The sequence below is a fragment of the Dermacentor andersoni genome, chromosome 10, assembly GCF_023375885.2.
Source record: "Dermacentor andersoni chromosome 10, qqDerAnde1_hic_scaffold, whole genome shotgun sequence".
Classification (NCBI taxonomy): domain Eukaryota; kingdom Metazoa; phylum Arthropoda; class Arachnida; order Ixodida; family Ixodidae; genus Dermacentor; species Dermacentor andersoni.
In genome coordinates, this window is record NC_092823.1 from 28471086 (window position 1) to 28487434 (window position 16349).

Sequence of the window (16349 nt, forward strand, 5' to 3'; positions counted from 1 at the left end):
TTGTCGCGAAATATATACGGGGTTTCTCTACTGACTTTTGTTGTGGTTGTCATTATCGTGGTTGATCTTGTTGTCGTTGACCTGTAGCCCAATAGGATGCGCCTAGAAGCCTAAAATTGTGAAATAGACGGGTAAGCCTGCGGAATCTATAAAGTACAGGAGACTTTCGGCATAGCCGTTTGAGTTCCTCTATGTATTGTAGCCATCTGGGTCTACTGTCTGCATCCCTGCCTAGGAAAGATCGCTATCTTCGAGTATTTACGGACAGGTCTAGATGAGCTGGCTCACATTCACTTGGTCAACCGTGGTCGAGCAATACCGGCATGCTTGAGAGATTTTTGCGCCCCTCTTCCGAGGATGTGAAGATTGCCAGAGTGACATCGCACTCAGATCCCGTATGCGCGTCATCACCACTAGCTGTATCCGGGGAAAATTTAGGCGCTAATCGAACGCTACACGGTGGTATGAAGGCTCGCGTGCTTGCTGGCTTCCTAGCCTTAACGACCAGAAGCGTGGAAAAGGCTTCCACGAGGAGATCACGACTTTGCAAGTCTCAGATTGGCTTGCCCACACAGTAACCTCATGTTAACTTGTGCAGAGCTATGACCCTGAATCCAGTCCATTAGAACTGTATTCAGCAAGTGGTCTTGCAGTGCGCGAATCTACTGAACTAAGGAATTTTCTGCTAAGGAATTTCACAGCGAAGCTGTATATGGGTACGTTCTGGAAAAAAATTGCGTGCGTCTATCAAGCCGTGTAGATCCAAAATTTATCCGCATACGTAGGCCAATCCTGAAGATAGTGCAATACCAGGCCGACACGTGGCGGAGGTGAAGGAGACTTTGAAGTGGCCTGAACCGCCCTTATGCTTGGCAAAATAAAATAGCTCACAGGTAGCATACGCTACTGGGAACATCTCAGCCAGGTTTTGCTGAGATGCGGTACGCGGTGCGTGGCGCTCGCAAGTGGATTGCGAAGTCACCTTTCTCTCAAACGCTTTCTTTTCAACAGCACGCCCTATCCTCACCCTCTTCTAGACGGACTATTCGAAGTCGAACGCGCTATTTCGTCATTCCCTTAGACGGCTGCTATTGGCCGATGGCTGACATCAAGCTGCGATCGGCTACATGGCGTGGATACCACGTCAGCCGCGGGGTGACGCCACGAGTCCACTGGCTAAGCGCACTGCGGCTCACTCAGGACAACCGCGTTTGACTTATGTTTAGCGCGTTGTAGGCACCTAAGGCGGAAGTCGTGACGCCTACGATAACATCCAAAATGAATTTTGAAATGCGGGCCACGGTGAGGTTTACAAAGCGGAGCGTTGTGGACACGCCCCACTGGGCCATAGCCTTCGCAGTGCAAGGTATTGGAGGAGGAACGGGAGCACAGCGGAGTCCGTCTTTGAATGTCTATAACTCAGCTTCTGCAGAACGCATTGAAGCACTTTCTTGCGGCAGGTATTTCTGAAATAGCCCGCTTTCATCTCAAGTGCATTTATCCCCTTCGATAAAAACTGATTCAGGGCCTCCTTAAACATTCCGCCAAAGTGCAAATATAAGTTTAATATATTGGGTCCAAATACAACCCGTAATAGATATTAGGCTGACAAGAACATATACTACACTTTGACCAGCGTCGGCGATGTCTGCGTTCGACTTGCCATCTCTGTGTCGGCGTTCTAAATGCTTGCATATCTCATTTCCTTCCGCTCTCTCGTGGTGGCGGTCCCGTAAGCGTGCTGATTGCCAGGACATCGCAGTTACGGCCACGTTTCAGAGAAGGTACGTCAGGAACCAATTTTGTGTGGACTGTGTTGTGTGTGGCCGCTTGTAGTTTTCGCGTGACCTCACAGCCATTACTGCATTGCGGGACGTCGACCAATGCACGATCGCGTTGGCTACGGCGAAGCAATGTGTGCCGTCGGAGTGCGGTGAAGTGTTTTTCTGTTCTGCATGCCGGGATTCGTTAGTTAGATGTGTCGTGCCGAGTTTCGCAACAATAACCGGGCATGTATACCCCCAGTGCCTCATCAGCTTCCGAGGCTCGAGATCGTGGAGGAGCGGCTAGTCGCGCCTCGTCTTCCATTTATGTGCATATAGCGTTTGACGCATGTCAATGGACAGTTCGCCATTAAGGGGCCCACATGCACAGCTGATCATGCACCTCCACAGAGTGGAATGGCACTGAATTTTTTCACATGTTTGTGTGAGTTGCTGGACGGCGTGTCTTGAATCGGTGTATAGATAACATGAGATACCGTCGCATTTTTAACGCTGCTGGGATGGCTGCTTAAATTTCTTGCAACTGTAATAAAAAACATGGCGTATGGGATGCACAAAGCATGTTCGCCTCGTCGAAATGAGGACGCACAACACTTAAAACTGTGCATCTCTCCGTTAGGAGTAAATTCTAAAATCGCATATTTCACACTGAAAATGAGTTTAAAGCACAAAACACTTACCTTCCCATTTTCCTCTGAGTCTTGTCCTCTATCAACAAAAATAAAGGAAAATGTACGAATCTCGTTTACTGTGCAAAGTGGTTCATGTAAAGATTTAGTTTGTGTGTTAGAGGAATACAAGAGGACTTATGGTTGGATAGTCGGTCTCACGTTCTGACTACGGTTGCTTTGCTTTGACACGCTTTCTATCTCTTTTCAAGCAGGACTTTCGTGCCGCTGATTCTCGCCAATAGCGCGATGATGTGACGATTCGTATGCACACCAAATATCACGAATAGCGGTGGTGGCCTGTGAATAAAAATTTGTTAGCTGCTCGCATCCTTGTCTGCTTTGTCTCTTGCTTGACTGTCCACGCCATTGCATTAAATTATCATTGTCAGTACGAGAAACATGACTAAGTTGGACAAATGCACACCGCGAAATGCCTCACTCAGTTTAAGCTTGTCTCACTCAAACAGCACAGACTTGGCTCTCCGAAACCGGCGTCTATCACAGACGCCGCGCAACAATCCAATCCAAACTATTCGTGATCGCATTTTTGTCTCAAACTATTTATTCGCACGCGTGCACGTACACGGTTCTAGTCTGTTGCGCTCTAATCACTGCGTATAGGTTCTGTCCCACACCGCCTTTACTAGCAAGTATACATCCACTTTCTGGGACATCCTTCACTGCGTAGCGACGCTGGTCTGCTCCGCGTTTCGGGAACAAGTACTCACCTCGCTTCCCGACACGATAGCGCAACGTCAGCAGCACGTAACAAGAAACTGAAGACCGCGTCAACGACAGTATCAAGGTGCAATATATTGGAGGCTCGCGCTACATAGAGGTACTAATATTTGGGCGTTTGGAAGCGGTTTAGTGCTTACTATGATACTTGGCAGTAGGCTTCTGTTTAATCAATAAAGCCAGCACCCGCAACGTTTGCGAAAGAGGCAAGAAAAGGAAAAGGTTAGCGATGGGTGTATATTGCAATGTTTCGTATAATAATAGAATATTGCCTTATTTTATTCGTCCCTCGATTTGAATAGTAGAACATTTCATTCGTTATTCAATGGTTTCTAATATTTCCTGAATATTCTCAAACTGAATAGTTTTCGGATACTTCACCTTATCAACTGCATACAGTCAGACATGCAAGTGAACGAAATTACAATAATCCTCTTTCGGGTTTACTGAAATTAGCGTATATTAGAATGTGCTAGGCCATACGCGGAATACTGTGTTGCAACACGTACATAATTTCTAACTGTTGCTCGATACGTGTCGTACTTTTGTGTGCACACACCTACCATAACTATTCTTCCTTTGACAAGCATCAGAAATCGCCTTCGTCGTGGTGACGTCGCTGCGTCCACGTCTGACACTGTGCACCCGCTTCATTTGGAATATGCGTTTTGGCATACCTTCTGAGCGATGTAATGCACAAACATAAAAACTGCGCGACAATAGAGTCGTCACCTATGGTGTGTACAAATGTAAGCATTACATTAGATTTCACTTTGCATAGGATGAAAGTGAGCAAAATTGTACTCATAGCCGTTAGCTTTATAGTATTGCTTACGCCATCTAGTGAAGTTTCGCATCGCCTGCATTCCAAAATGTGGGTTGAATTTTAATTATTTTCTTCATTTATTTGTTTTCAAATTCGTATTGACGCTTAGCATACCTCCAGTTCTATTTAGCTTTAAGGGGACTTCGCTCCTAACAGAAGAGGTGGGTTATACATGACCATATAATAGTACGTACATAGAGGTGTAAATGGAGCGCCTTTTTCTTTTAAAGATACGACAAGAAAAGGAGCGAATAAAAATTTATTGCGAGCTCGTTTCGTACAAATAGGCTCTTGGCTTTCTCTATTTCCCTAGTCATAGGGAGCCTTCGAAGTGAAGCACCAATGGCCATTATAAGCAACGCGCAACGCGGCACTTAGCTCTCGTCATCACTTAGCTATAAATTGGCGACTTTCAGGCTGGTGTCGTTGATGGGCTCAGGTTTTCGCGTGGAAAGTGTTGAACTCTTTCTTCCTGTGAAATGAGAGCCCACAGGCTCGTTCCCGCGTTCATTTGTGTCCAGCTCAGACTGGAACAGCGCGTCTGTTTCCGGAACGGTAGGCGTCGTCCGCTCAACGATGTCAGAGCGTCTGGAGACAAAAGAAAACGAAAGAATAAAAAAAAATTATGTATGCTCATCATCCAGCAACGTTTCTCTGTCATCGTCACCGTCATCATGGTCAGCCATTTATTTTACTACCGGTCGTCGCCACATTTAGCTAGGCGTGCACTTCGGCGCGTTCAATTATTAAGAATTAATATTAAGTCAAAATAATTATTAAGCCAAACGTTGCATCGAGGGAGGAATTTGGGTTTCACAGAGGGCGGCTTCACCCCCGCAGGTTCCAGTTCTTAGTTGCCCCGAGATGGGCTGGAGCCACTGCGGCCAACAGAATGGAGGTACTGTTGCGGCTAAGGAGCACAGTACCTAGGAGGCAGTGATCGCGACTGCCCTCACTGTGGAGCCGAAAGGTGATTTTGTCCTGCCGGGTATGCCTCAATTTCTTGAAGGCAGTCGTCATAGCTAGGGCTACGCGCATCTGAGTGAAAGCCACGGAGACCCAATTGCCGGAACGTACCGTCTTGGAAAAAGTGACGAGCTTTACTACAGTAGTAACATATTGGACTATTTTCAGCCGTGCGTCACGCATTTGCCTTCATCTGTCGAGGGTCACTCTATGTAGCCGTACTCTGAGTTGCAGCACTCAGAAACAGCGGTGCTGTCTGTCTCTTCGGGTACCAGATACCGACTGTAGTTGGCGATGGCGCACACACCGCTTCGGCACAAGCGACCAAGGTGGGTGCGAAAGGTTGTACTACTTGCCGGATCTCGTCAGCAACCACGTCTGTAATTGCCGTCACATTCGGTTGGAGCATTGTTGCTTGCAACTTTTGGAGTTTTTTCCTCACCACACGCCGTACGAGGTATGCGAGGCTTTCATTCTCGGTTCCTGTCGTGAGGGAGCAGGCAGTGGCTGTGAGACGCTCATATTGCGACGACCGCTGCCGAAGCACCCTTTCCATGGATGTTGCCTTGGGAAGGAGCTCTGCTACTGTAACAGGAGGATTACGCACAAGGCCGGCAAAGAGTTGCTCTTGGACTCCACACATAAAGAGCCGCAACTTATCCTCGGACATGGAGGGTCCAGTGAAAGAACCGAGGCATTTCATCGCGACCATAGCAACGCTCTCGTTTGACCTCTGCTATCGTGACACGTGGGCTTGCACGGCTAGTTCTTTCCTTTGAATGCTACCGTAGGTGTCGCGAAGCTACCACCGAAATTCCTGCCAACTCGTCAGAGAGGACTCCTGGCTCACGAACCGTTGCGCACTTAATCCTCGAGTGCAAAGTAAATTTGCGGGTCTTCTTAGTGTCATCCAAATCATTGAAGCGGGCGACTCATTCGAGGTCACCCAACCAATCTTCAACGTCCTCAACTCAGTCGCTGTGGAACGATCCTGCAGTTTGTGGCGCATGAACAATCAACAAGAAAGGAGCAGCTTAGGACTCTCGTGTCTGGCCTGCTGTAGTGGTGGACATTCTTCTCATTGGGCTTGCCAGCAGATTGAACTCAGGCGGCAGTCCTTGCAGGCGGCGGTTTCTTCGGGCTACTTGGGTTCAGAAAGCTAGTGGAGTCTCCAACTCCTCGCCCAGATGGCCTTAGATGTCAGGCTACTCCACACCTCCATCAATTTGTCGTGAGAGGAAAGACGAGAGAAGTCTACTGCCAGCGAACGGCTTTACTGAAGTGGCAACAACCACCAACGTCGTTCGCGTCGTCCTCTACATCTAGCCAATCCGCAAATTGGCACCCGGGCTGATGATGACGATTATATAATTAGACTGCGTAAGACGCGTGACAATAGGCAGCAAAAAAGTTGCAGTTGACTCAGGTTGAAGTAGACAGAAAATGGGTTATATACCGGGAGAACAAGTTTACGGTCCAAATACTGATTCAAGAAAGGATTAAAGGCGAAAATGAACGTTGGTAATCAAAAGTACAAGAAAAAAAGAAGGCCGCACTTAGCATATTTTGGAACCACATAGTCAGGCAGAATGTCTGAAACAATACAACGCCTTTACTTAGAAGATGGAAACAAACTGGAAGGGGAGGCAGCAATACATTATTAGCGAAAAATAACCGCCAAATCGCTTCAAGACACTGGCGAGGTCGAATAGGAGAAAGGAATACCATGAACTCGAACCAGATGCAAAAGGAGCCGGCACTGACAAATTTCGATTGGAAAAAAGCCGAGAAGAAAGTCGCTAAGCAGATAGTCACAGGGTTAGATGATGTTCCCTTTAGGCTGGTTAATGAACTGGGAACAAAAAGTATGAAAGTTGTCTTGCATGCAGTAGAAAAACGCGTATAAGATACGCGAATACTAGAAAATTGGCGACAAATTAAAATGAATTTATTATTGTAAAGGCAAGGGTGGAAAGTGCAATTAACTCATGTATACTGTTGACAATTACATCGATAATATACTAGTAATGTATGCAAATAAATTCAAACTCCAGGCATGGGTAGACAATACTGGTATATTGGGGAAACTTGAGAATATCTTCAGGACTTATAGTCGTCAGAATGGTAACCCGCTTTTTCTTATGTATTCAAGCATACAGAGAATAAAGGAGGCCATTCTGTGGGGTATATTTCTACATCACAGGAGCGTATGCCTACGTAGGCCCAATATATTGTGGGATGTTGTGGAAGGAGAAAGCTTAGGCAACAAATGTATAGAGCTTTCGAGGCAGATTTACCTATAAAATATCGTTTGAGTTGAATGGGAAGTGATGACAAAGGAGAAGAAGTTGATGTCACTAAGGGACCGAGACAAGGGTGTTGTTTACGGTAAACATTATAAGGATAGCAAGGGCACTAGAAGGAACCATTATCGGTTTTACCTTCTCATACAAACAAGCGGGTGCAATTGTAGAGGAGCAGTTTCCAGGTTTGATTTATGCGGACAACAATGCGCTGCTTGCCAAGAAGCTAACTGCTATGCAACGTCTCACTATATCTGTGGACAGAAAGGAGAGAAGTTGAGAATGAAATTTAGCGTAGGAAAATCAGGTTTTATGGAATTTAATGAAAAACAGTGAACAGTCAGTGTAAATAAAAAGCCAGGAAATGCATCGGGAAAGAACGCAAATACCTTGGTGAATGAATGAACTAAAGAATTATATATATATAGAAACAGGGAAAACAATAATAATAAAGGGGCAGAGAAAGTGGCCACAGTGAAACACTGTGTGCTGTGTGAATATAATAGGTGCGAGGTGCTCTGGGGCATGTGGAAAGGTATAATGGTTCCTGGACTGACATTTGGAAATACGTTGGTGGAAATACGGCGAAATAAAGCGCCAAAGGGTGATATGGGCTGGGCGAGTATTGATGGGAAAGAAGGTCGGAGTTAAATTAATTTCGAAAGACGGCTCTTAAGTATGAAAGATTGTAAGTGGGCTGCCATTGTGCTCAAATATTTTTACAGGCAAGATATTGACTCACATTGGAGGAAAATAACAAGGAAGATTACCAGCAATTATGTGACCAGTTCAGTAAGCAACATCGCAACGAAGAACGTTAAGCGCAGTCAGAGATCTCCTTGGTGACGGCAATAGAAAGAAAACCTGCTATGTAACTACCTAAACGTAAAGAGGAAATCAGCAAAGAAACAATTGATAATAACTCAAAGGCAATCGCTTTCCTTTTCGAAAAAATATAATGACGCCTTAGTACACATGGTTTTAAAGCGAAGTACACCAATGAATAAGCTTCTGCTTGCGGCGGAAAAGCAAGGGAAACGAATGAACATGTTTTAGGCTGTCGGTTTAGATTTAGCTAGCCTCCTTAAGGCCCTTAAGTTCGGAGATAGAAGGTGTAAACATATCCGCAATAGAGATTAGTAAAATGGAATTGGTGTTTGGTGGCAGAAAAGTAGAGACCACAAACAACAGAGGCGTAGAAAAACAGTATTCTAAGTAGTGGTTCATTAAGTTTGATAACCCGCCGTGGTTGCTTAGTGTCTATGGTGTTCAGTTGCCGAGCACAAAATAGCGGGATCGGGTCCCGGCGACGGCAGCAGTGTATCGGTGGGCGTGAAACGCGAAAACAGCCGTGGTACTTACATTAAGGTGCTCATTAAAGAATCCCTGGTGTCCAAATGATTGCAGCGTCCCACAGTACGGTGTGTCTCATTTTCAATTGTGGTTTTGGCACGTACTACAGCAGAATTTAAAATTTTATTAAGCTTTATACTGCGAATTCATCATGTTCCCAGTTAAAAAGATTAGTAGGACATTAAGCAAACTAAGTACATGAGGTTGGTGGCACAACGCACCATCCCGTTTCGAACGGAATGGTCATAGCATTCATCCATGCAGGGAAATCTCGCAGATGCAGCGAAGGTTTGTCCGCATCTTAACATTGTGCACATAGAGTCCAGCCACTGTAAGCTCATATGTATAAAATAGCATGTTATTTCGTCATATGACGCAAAGAAAAAGATATTTCTCCTCTTACTGGTATTTCTGGTACAGGAAGTACTTAAGAAATAGAAACCTATACATAATATAGTGTCAAACCGTGATACCTGTTACTAGATACCATGCTCCTGCTGCACCACTCTCTTTGTTTTGCCTAGACAAACATCCCCTACTTTATAGAGTGAAACTGTATTTTTGAAGGTGTCATTATAATCAAAGAAATCGCCACTAAAGACGACGTCAACGCAGTAACACGATCGTCGCAGTGATGCAGCACTTGGCAATGGAGTTGCTACTTTGTATAGCTCCCCAGATAATGAAACTGTGACTGCCTTTCACATCATATTGGCGGATAACGGTGCATTGATCATTAAGATCAGATGACGTTATTCACTTCCAAGCAAAAGAGCAAAGCGAATCACGCGTGCAACGACGCCTTTAGGCTTACTCGTCAGTGGATAAAGCCAGCCTTTCGTGGATGCCAGGAGGCGGCGCTTCAACCACCAGAAGCAAGCAAAAGGCGGCCACCAGGGAGGCGAGGAGCACCGCCAGCGCCAGGTATACGGCCATCGTATTCTGACTGGTGCGACCAGCTGAAGCACCGTTCTCGCCGTAGTCCGCCAACTTGCCGCTCTCTTGGTCTTTCGCTCCGTCTTTTGTTCTAACAGTACCACGTGAATCGGGTTCCGCAGCATGCTGTGCCGGAGCCAAGCCAGCCGTCGTAAAGGTCGCCAGAGCCCCTGGCAGCGTCACCCCACCAACATTAACGTTCCCTTCGTAGCCGGGGACTTCTTCTGCAGGCCCGCTCGAATTCACTTTTCCCAATACTGCCGCTCTTCCCGCGTTGTCAGTCCCAGCCGCAAACCCAGTGATGTCCTTTGCTAGGTTCATCTGCACCTTGATTTGGGTAGGTTTCGTCTCACCGCCACTGGCGGCGAAGTTTTCTTCGTTCGGTGTCCTGTGACTAGATGCAGTGCTTTGTCCAGGCTGGGCTCCACTTGCAGGGGCTCCATGTACTCTACAATGCTGAGGCTTTCCTGCGGCGACAACACACGGTTACTGGAAATCAGGTATTTGCTAAGTCAAGAAATACCTTACATATGATGCCGACTGTCAAAGAAAGACATCAAAAGTTATAAGCCAGAAGAGCCGCTTATTGAAAATTGATTCAAATTCAATTGTCATTGAGCACGAACATTAAAGCCAAATGCACTAACAGCGAAACTGCTCACAGAACTGACTAAAAAGCATTTTTTTTCTTTGTAGACCCACTGAGACTCTTCAGTTTATCAAAACGAAGATCGTACACGGCATGCGTGAACGCAAGCACCAATCTTTCTCTGGCATAGCGCTTCCGGTGAAATATCTCGCTGTATCAACTCAGTCATTCACGCTGATTGACACTAAGGTATGGTAGCCGTAATGCGAGCAATGTTGCGTTCTCTTATCAGTGATAATATGTAAAATAAATATCCGCGAGAAAGAAGTGTTGTTCCGACACCGAAGTCTTCGCATTTTGAAGCCAGAACCATTCTCCTTTCTACCTGGAATTTTCTCTTTATAACCAAAAGAAGGTACTGTTAGGAAAGCACTCGCCAGCAATATTTTGGGCAGGGCATCTATACTAGCAAATAGTTCGCTAATCGATCGGCTCAGCCTCAAGGCGCACACAGCATGTCAGGAAAAAAAACACAGTCGTTTGTGCCGGTACACAATGAGAACCTTTCGCTAGTTGCCGTCCGAAAAGATATGCAGAGAGCACACCACATATCTTAATACGTTTCAACAAGTTCCTGTGACTGCAGCTTCCCCAATTGGAAACGCGCACAATAATCGCACTCTTTGCAGTTTTTGTACAATAAGCCCTGAACAGTGTAGCTTATGTAATGTACCGATACGATATTACTACCCACACGCCCCCAAATCAACATTGCCAATTGTCGCCCTGTTAAAAACAGACACATTGCACAAATTTTGTTACAGTATTTAGTAGATGAAATTCATGCGCGGCGATAGTTCTGCCACCTTGGGAATGATGGCAAGTACATGGATTTGTCTGGTCTTCGTACTTCTGGATTCAGACGTTCTTGTGTCCTTGCTGTCTTATCTGTCTTAATTTTCCTAAATTTCAAGACGATCTATACATTTATATGTACAGAATAACCTGCTAACGCACACAATCGCTACTAGTTGCAGCGGTTCAACCTGTCGAGGTGGCCAAATTGAAACGCGCCAAGCGTCTCAACAGGCTGGCTTTCCCGCAAAAATATAAGGGCATTCTATGCCTGTTGTCGATCCATGTGTCAGTGGCATAGGTCTGCAGCACGCTTCTTTTGGGGCGGCAACTTTCTTCTCCTGTTTTTGTTTCTTCGGCGGAATAGCTTAACTGCTTCTGTTGACTATGATGAATTCGTCAAAAATGGCATTTGTGAAGTACTTCCTCTTTGCCTTCTATGCCAGATTTGTTCCCTGTGGCATTCCCTTGATAGCCGCCACTGCAATGCACAGCACTAAATCCACAGAAGCCTTTCCATGAGGGCTACCTGCGTGCACCCATGGCCATTGTGACCTTGGTGGCCTCCGTCTTTGTGCTTGCTTTCCTAGGATGCTGTGGTACCACCCGGGAGAACTACCATATGATCGTGGCGTTCAGATGTGCTGCTGACCATTATTTTGATCTGTGAACTGGGACCTTCCACATATGCCTGCCGATCAATAATTGAGCATTCCATAAGGAACGAAGCCACTAAGTCGACCGAAGAATACCACGACAACACTGATATGAAGCATCTCTGGGATGACACCCAGAACAGCTTGTTGCTGTGGTGCTAACAGCACTGCGGACTACGGAGATAAGCTCCCTCAGTCCTGCTGCCCGGACAAGCCTAAAAACTGCAACGTGTCGAAGGCATACAAAAGAAACTATTGATGCAAGTGCTTCTGGAGATGTTTAATAAGAAGATTATTTATGTCTGAGTGACTGCCATCATCATCTGCTTCATTGAGGTTGTCGGCATTGGTTTTCGGTGTTGCTTGGCCAAAGCTATTAGAAAATACGAGGTGGTGTAGGACGACATTCTCCAACCGCTCTGTTCTGGTGACGTCTTATTCTGCCAGTCTGTCGTTAGGTTCTGCGCTTTCCTTGTTAAGGTTATCTGCACGCTTCAAATTTTAAAATATGCTGTGGGAAGCTAGTGCCAAAATGAAGCGTAGTTGTCCACTAGTGCAGCGAAGATTAATTTATCAGTTCTAAAAAAAATAAGCTTGGATGCATTCAGTGCCTTACGATCAGGGGAGAAATATTAAAAAAAAAACCTGTGCAGAGCACACATAAAATCACTGTTGGCATATGGCCTGAATATAACCACCAGAGGCAAAGGTTAGCTTCATAGGTGCCTGTTAACTACGATCAATGTTCATTGCTAAAACTTTAGCAGCCACACTAAATTGGCAGGTTTGATCTTAGCATTTCCTTAATAGGCTTAATGTAGCTTTTTTTGGTTTCTTCTCTTGCGATAGTTAGAGTGTGATGCTTCTCTATGGATATTTATGCTTTCTACCTGGAATTTCAAGTGCCCCTCCATTGTTGTGTTCCACCCCTACCGGTGGCTGGATAGTTAGGTAGCATTTCAATTCCATCTACCGCTGTTTGTCAAGTGCTGTGTACTTATGACATATAATGCAATCTGTACAGAAAATGTTTACTTTAGTGAGCTACTTCACATTTTGTAAGAGAATATGTTCTCTTCATGTGGTTACCAGTATGATTTGATTTTCTTTTTTCAATATCGTGGTGGCTTTGGCATTTTTTCTGTGCAGTTGCCTTTCAAGTTACTTGTACCTAGCCGTAGTTGAATTATTATGTATTACTGCTGTACCACAGGTTATTTAATTGTGTCTAATAAAGCAGTGTAATAACTGATCTTTGCGCTTTCAAGTGGAGTAAAACCAATAAATGTTTGTGATAAAAAAAACCACCGCGTCGTAATGGTTTCAATATCAGGCTTCTGTCGTAGAGGTCCTGCGCTTGTATCTTGCCGTCGGACAATTTTAATAATGTTTGTTTATTTATTTAATGCACAGTGCTCAGTTCAAAATGACGAATTTAGAGTCAAGAAGCCTTTCAAAGCCGGAAGGACAATGTTTCGGCAAATTTATACACTTGCCATTATTACCATGCTGGTACAATAACCGCCCTGACTGCAGCTTTCGTAGACACTAGTGCCAGAGTCCCTCTTGCAGACATTGTACGAAACACTATGAAATTGCATGCCTGTTTAGCACGTATACGTCCTGTCAAGTGTTCTTTCTCATTTTCTGCTTCCAAAACTAAATATTACCTTTACAAAATGGAATCGCATGATACTTTTCACGTGTTCTCATCCACTTGACACTGGCGAAACTATCTGGGGGCCAAGGCCTTTCATCGTCCCACAACTCAAGGTACTTTCCCCAGTTTAGAAGGCTTCCTGTAGCTTCACGATAATGTTGCACTATACCAAACTGGTTCTTTTTCACTTTATCAATGCAAAGCAATATGACATCACCCGCCCAGAGTATTACACTTGAAACGTTTAATCTAAAGCCACGAAAACCTTCATTTTCCATAACTGGCACACTTACTGTCAGCGCACGGTTACGGGTATAGGTAATTGAGACACGGGAGCTGCGTGGCGAACTACGTTGCAGCGCTCTCTGGTAGCCCCGTGAGTATCGAACAATTGTATCACACCGGCGTGGTGTCGCTCTCATAGTGAGTTAACTCTGCTCTCTTTGTTTGCCCGGTGATCGGGCATCGTTCGCCGCTTCGGCGGCTGAACACTCGCTTGCGTGATGTCGCTGACATCACAGCTAGCTTGCCTTTGTCTCGAAGGCATGTCTATGGCGCGTGTGAAACACGGAGTTTCATACAATTACGAGTGGCAACTGCGGTGCTGTGCCGTAGGGAGCTTGCAAGCAGGGCAGTCCATCCAAGATGGGTATGATGGGTGGTAGATGGATTTGGCTAAACTTCGTCCTTCTGGATTTGAACTGTTTTGTGACTTTACGAAATATAATTTCTCATTAAGCATCGCGGTATAGAAATTTAAAGAAACATTATTCATATTGTCTGACTGCAGGATTCGAACATGGGACATCTAGCTCAGAAGCCCAATATGGCAACCATTAAGCCACGGAGGCTTTTTTTTTTTTTTTTTTGCTGTACTGCCTGTCTTTGACGAAGAAGAGCAATACACAAAATATAAATTGCGGAATACACTGAGCAAGCGATGTTGACATGATCAGCCTGGCGGGGGGCTGGACAAGGATTTGTGTGACGTTGTTCTGCCGGAGCCCATGTACAGAGCCTTGTACAGTGGAGGCCTTGGATGGGATGTGTTAAAGAGAGTAACGAAAATGCAAGTTGCGCCAGGGGTTAATACCTTTTTTTTCATTCACACACTGGAACGTTGCCAGTAAAACTAATTTTGCAGGAAAAGGGCTCATTTGTTCCATGGGGATCTCATTGCCTTATTTTCAAACAACTAGAAACGATAGATTCTGTTTTCCTTCATTGTTGGAGAGGGGTATTTTTTGTGACATACTGCAAAGAACCATAAAGAAACAATGTCCACTTGGCCCTCATGGAATACGGTATCTACCTAGTACTAACGAGGATGGGTTTCAACTTGATTTAATAATGTTCATAGGCCTCCGCAGTATTTGGCGCTCTCGAATGGCAGGATACTACTGTGATCCCGACGCACAACCTGCGCGAATATATTTCCACGAAACTGTGCATCTGTTTCATTAAAATCTTGAAGGCCGCTGGCGATACTCCCGAGTCGCTGTCAAGGCTATCAAACCTCTAAATGAATTTTAATGTGATTAAGCCACGAAGGCATGGAGAAGCGTAACGACTGGAATTAGCCGCGATTGTGCGTGCGTCCAGAGTCCTGTTACCTCCCAAATTGGACATAGTATAAATTTCTTTGAGATTTACGCCAATTCAGGCCCTAAAAAAGCTTAATAGACCAAATCACAAGAACGCCTCAAACCCAAAACACAAAGGTAAGACAAATACATGTTCTACTTATCATTCGTAGGGTGGCTGAACGATCGCAGCGCCAATATTTCCTCTAGTAATTGTACCAAATCCTATGGATGAACTACATACACAGCTTAGATTGTGTCAATCCACTCCTGTTCCCCACTAAGATGCGGGGAGCGAGGGAACACATTTAGGCACCCTAAATCTACTATGCTACGGCCGCCATCATTCCATAGCTGAGTGTTCAGGGACAGAAGCTGCGGACGACAATCCGATTCACGGGTAAAGGAACAGATCGAGATGTTTGAACTGCCTACGAGCGCAGGCCTACGCGCAAGCGGTATCTAATTTGTATCATCTCGACAAGGCCGCTGGGGGGGCAATGCAAGACAGGCACACAACTCCCGGGTTTGGAATTAATCATGTGCGCAATTGTATGTACAAAGGGATTGCGGCAGGTTGAGGGAGATGCCCCGACCCATACAGAAGTATTTGAGGGGAGGGATCGGGCAAGGCCGCCACAGCGCGCGAGAATGGTGCGTTTAAGTTACGGTCGGGCGAGGAGAGAATGCAGTTTTCACCGCAGCACGACAGCGGACGTCTCGGGCGCGTTAACATGATTTACATGTTCTATGGACGCTACGAACAAATATCGCGATATCGTCTCATATATTGTAATTTTTCCCAGACTTCGTTCGGTACCGTCGATAAACGGAAATGGGGGGGGGGAGGGCATGTTAGCAGTAGCTATTAATGTATACTGTCTTTGTTACATGCCGTACTGCGCTTTAAACAAGCTACTATATAAAAAAAAACCGCACGGGTAACTTTCTGTGGCGATGAAGGGAGAGCTAAGGGCGCGGAGCTTCTGCACAAGTTTTATCGCGCCAAGTAGTCCGTCAGTGTTCGAGAGTGCTTTCGGCTGCTCGGAACAGACGGCGAATTGACGCAGCTTCCAAGTGTGACGGTTAGCGTTTGCCGAGACGCAGAAGAGAAAAGCCGCCAAATAAGTAAACTTTTACATTGTATGGCGTGTTTTACTTTATCTGACCGTTGCTAATAAGGTATTATTGTTTTCTCTTCTCCAGCTGAAACTAACGTGGATGAAAAATCGCTACTCTGTTCAGAAGCGCTCTCACTTGTGCGCGCTTTGCATTTGTAAATTTCACTTTACAGCCACAGAAAGTTGTGCGCAAGTATAGCAGTAATTCGTGAGCAGAGGACGTCAGCCGACGACACCACAGTCCACTCGCTCGCATGTGGCGTGAGCGCATGCGTAGGTGACCCCGCGATGAAAAGCTCCTCATTTGG

General features: G+C 45.5%; 1 protein-coding gene and 1 pseudogene across 1 annotated transcript in view; one reads left to right on the forward strand and one right to left on the reverse strand.

The window, feature by feature from the left end:
* Positions 1–4266: 4266 nt before the first annotated feature.
* Positions 4267–16349, reverse strand: part of LOC126519199 (uncharacterized) — a 28632-nt gene continuing 16549 nt past the window's right edge. Inside the window, exons 3-4 of the mRNA XM_050168816.2 lie at positions 9456–10044; positions 4267–4607 (exon numbers count right to left, since the gene is read on the reverse strand). Of these exons, the coding sequence (XP_050024773.2) occupies positions 4415–4607; positions 9456–10044 (782 nt within the window). The 3' untranslated portion in view covers positions 4267–4414. The remainder of the gene's footprint in view (positions 4608–9455; positions 10045–16349) is intronic.
* LOC126519265 (CD63 antigen-like) lies at positions 11409–12076 on the forward strand (annotated as a pseudogene).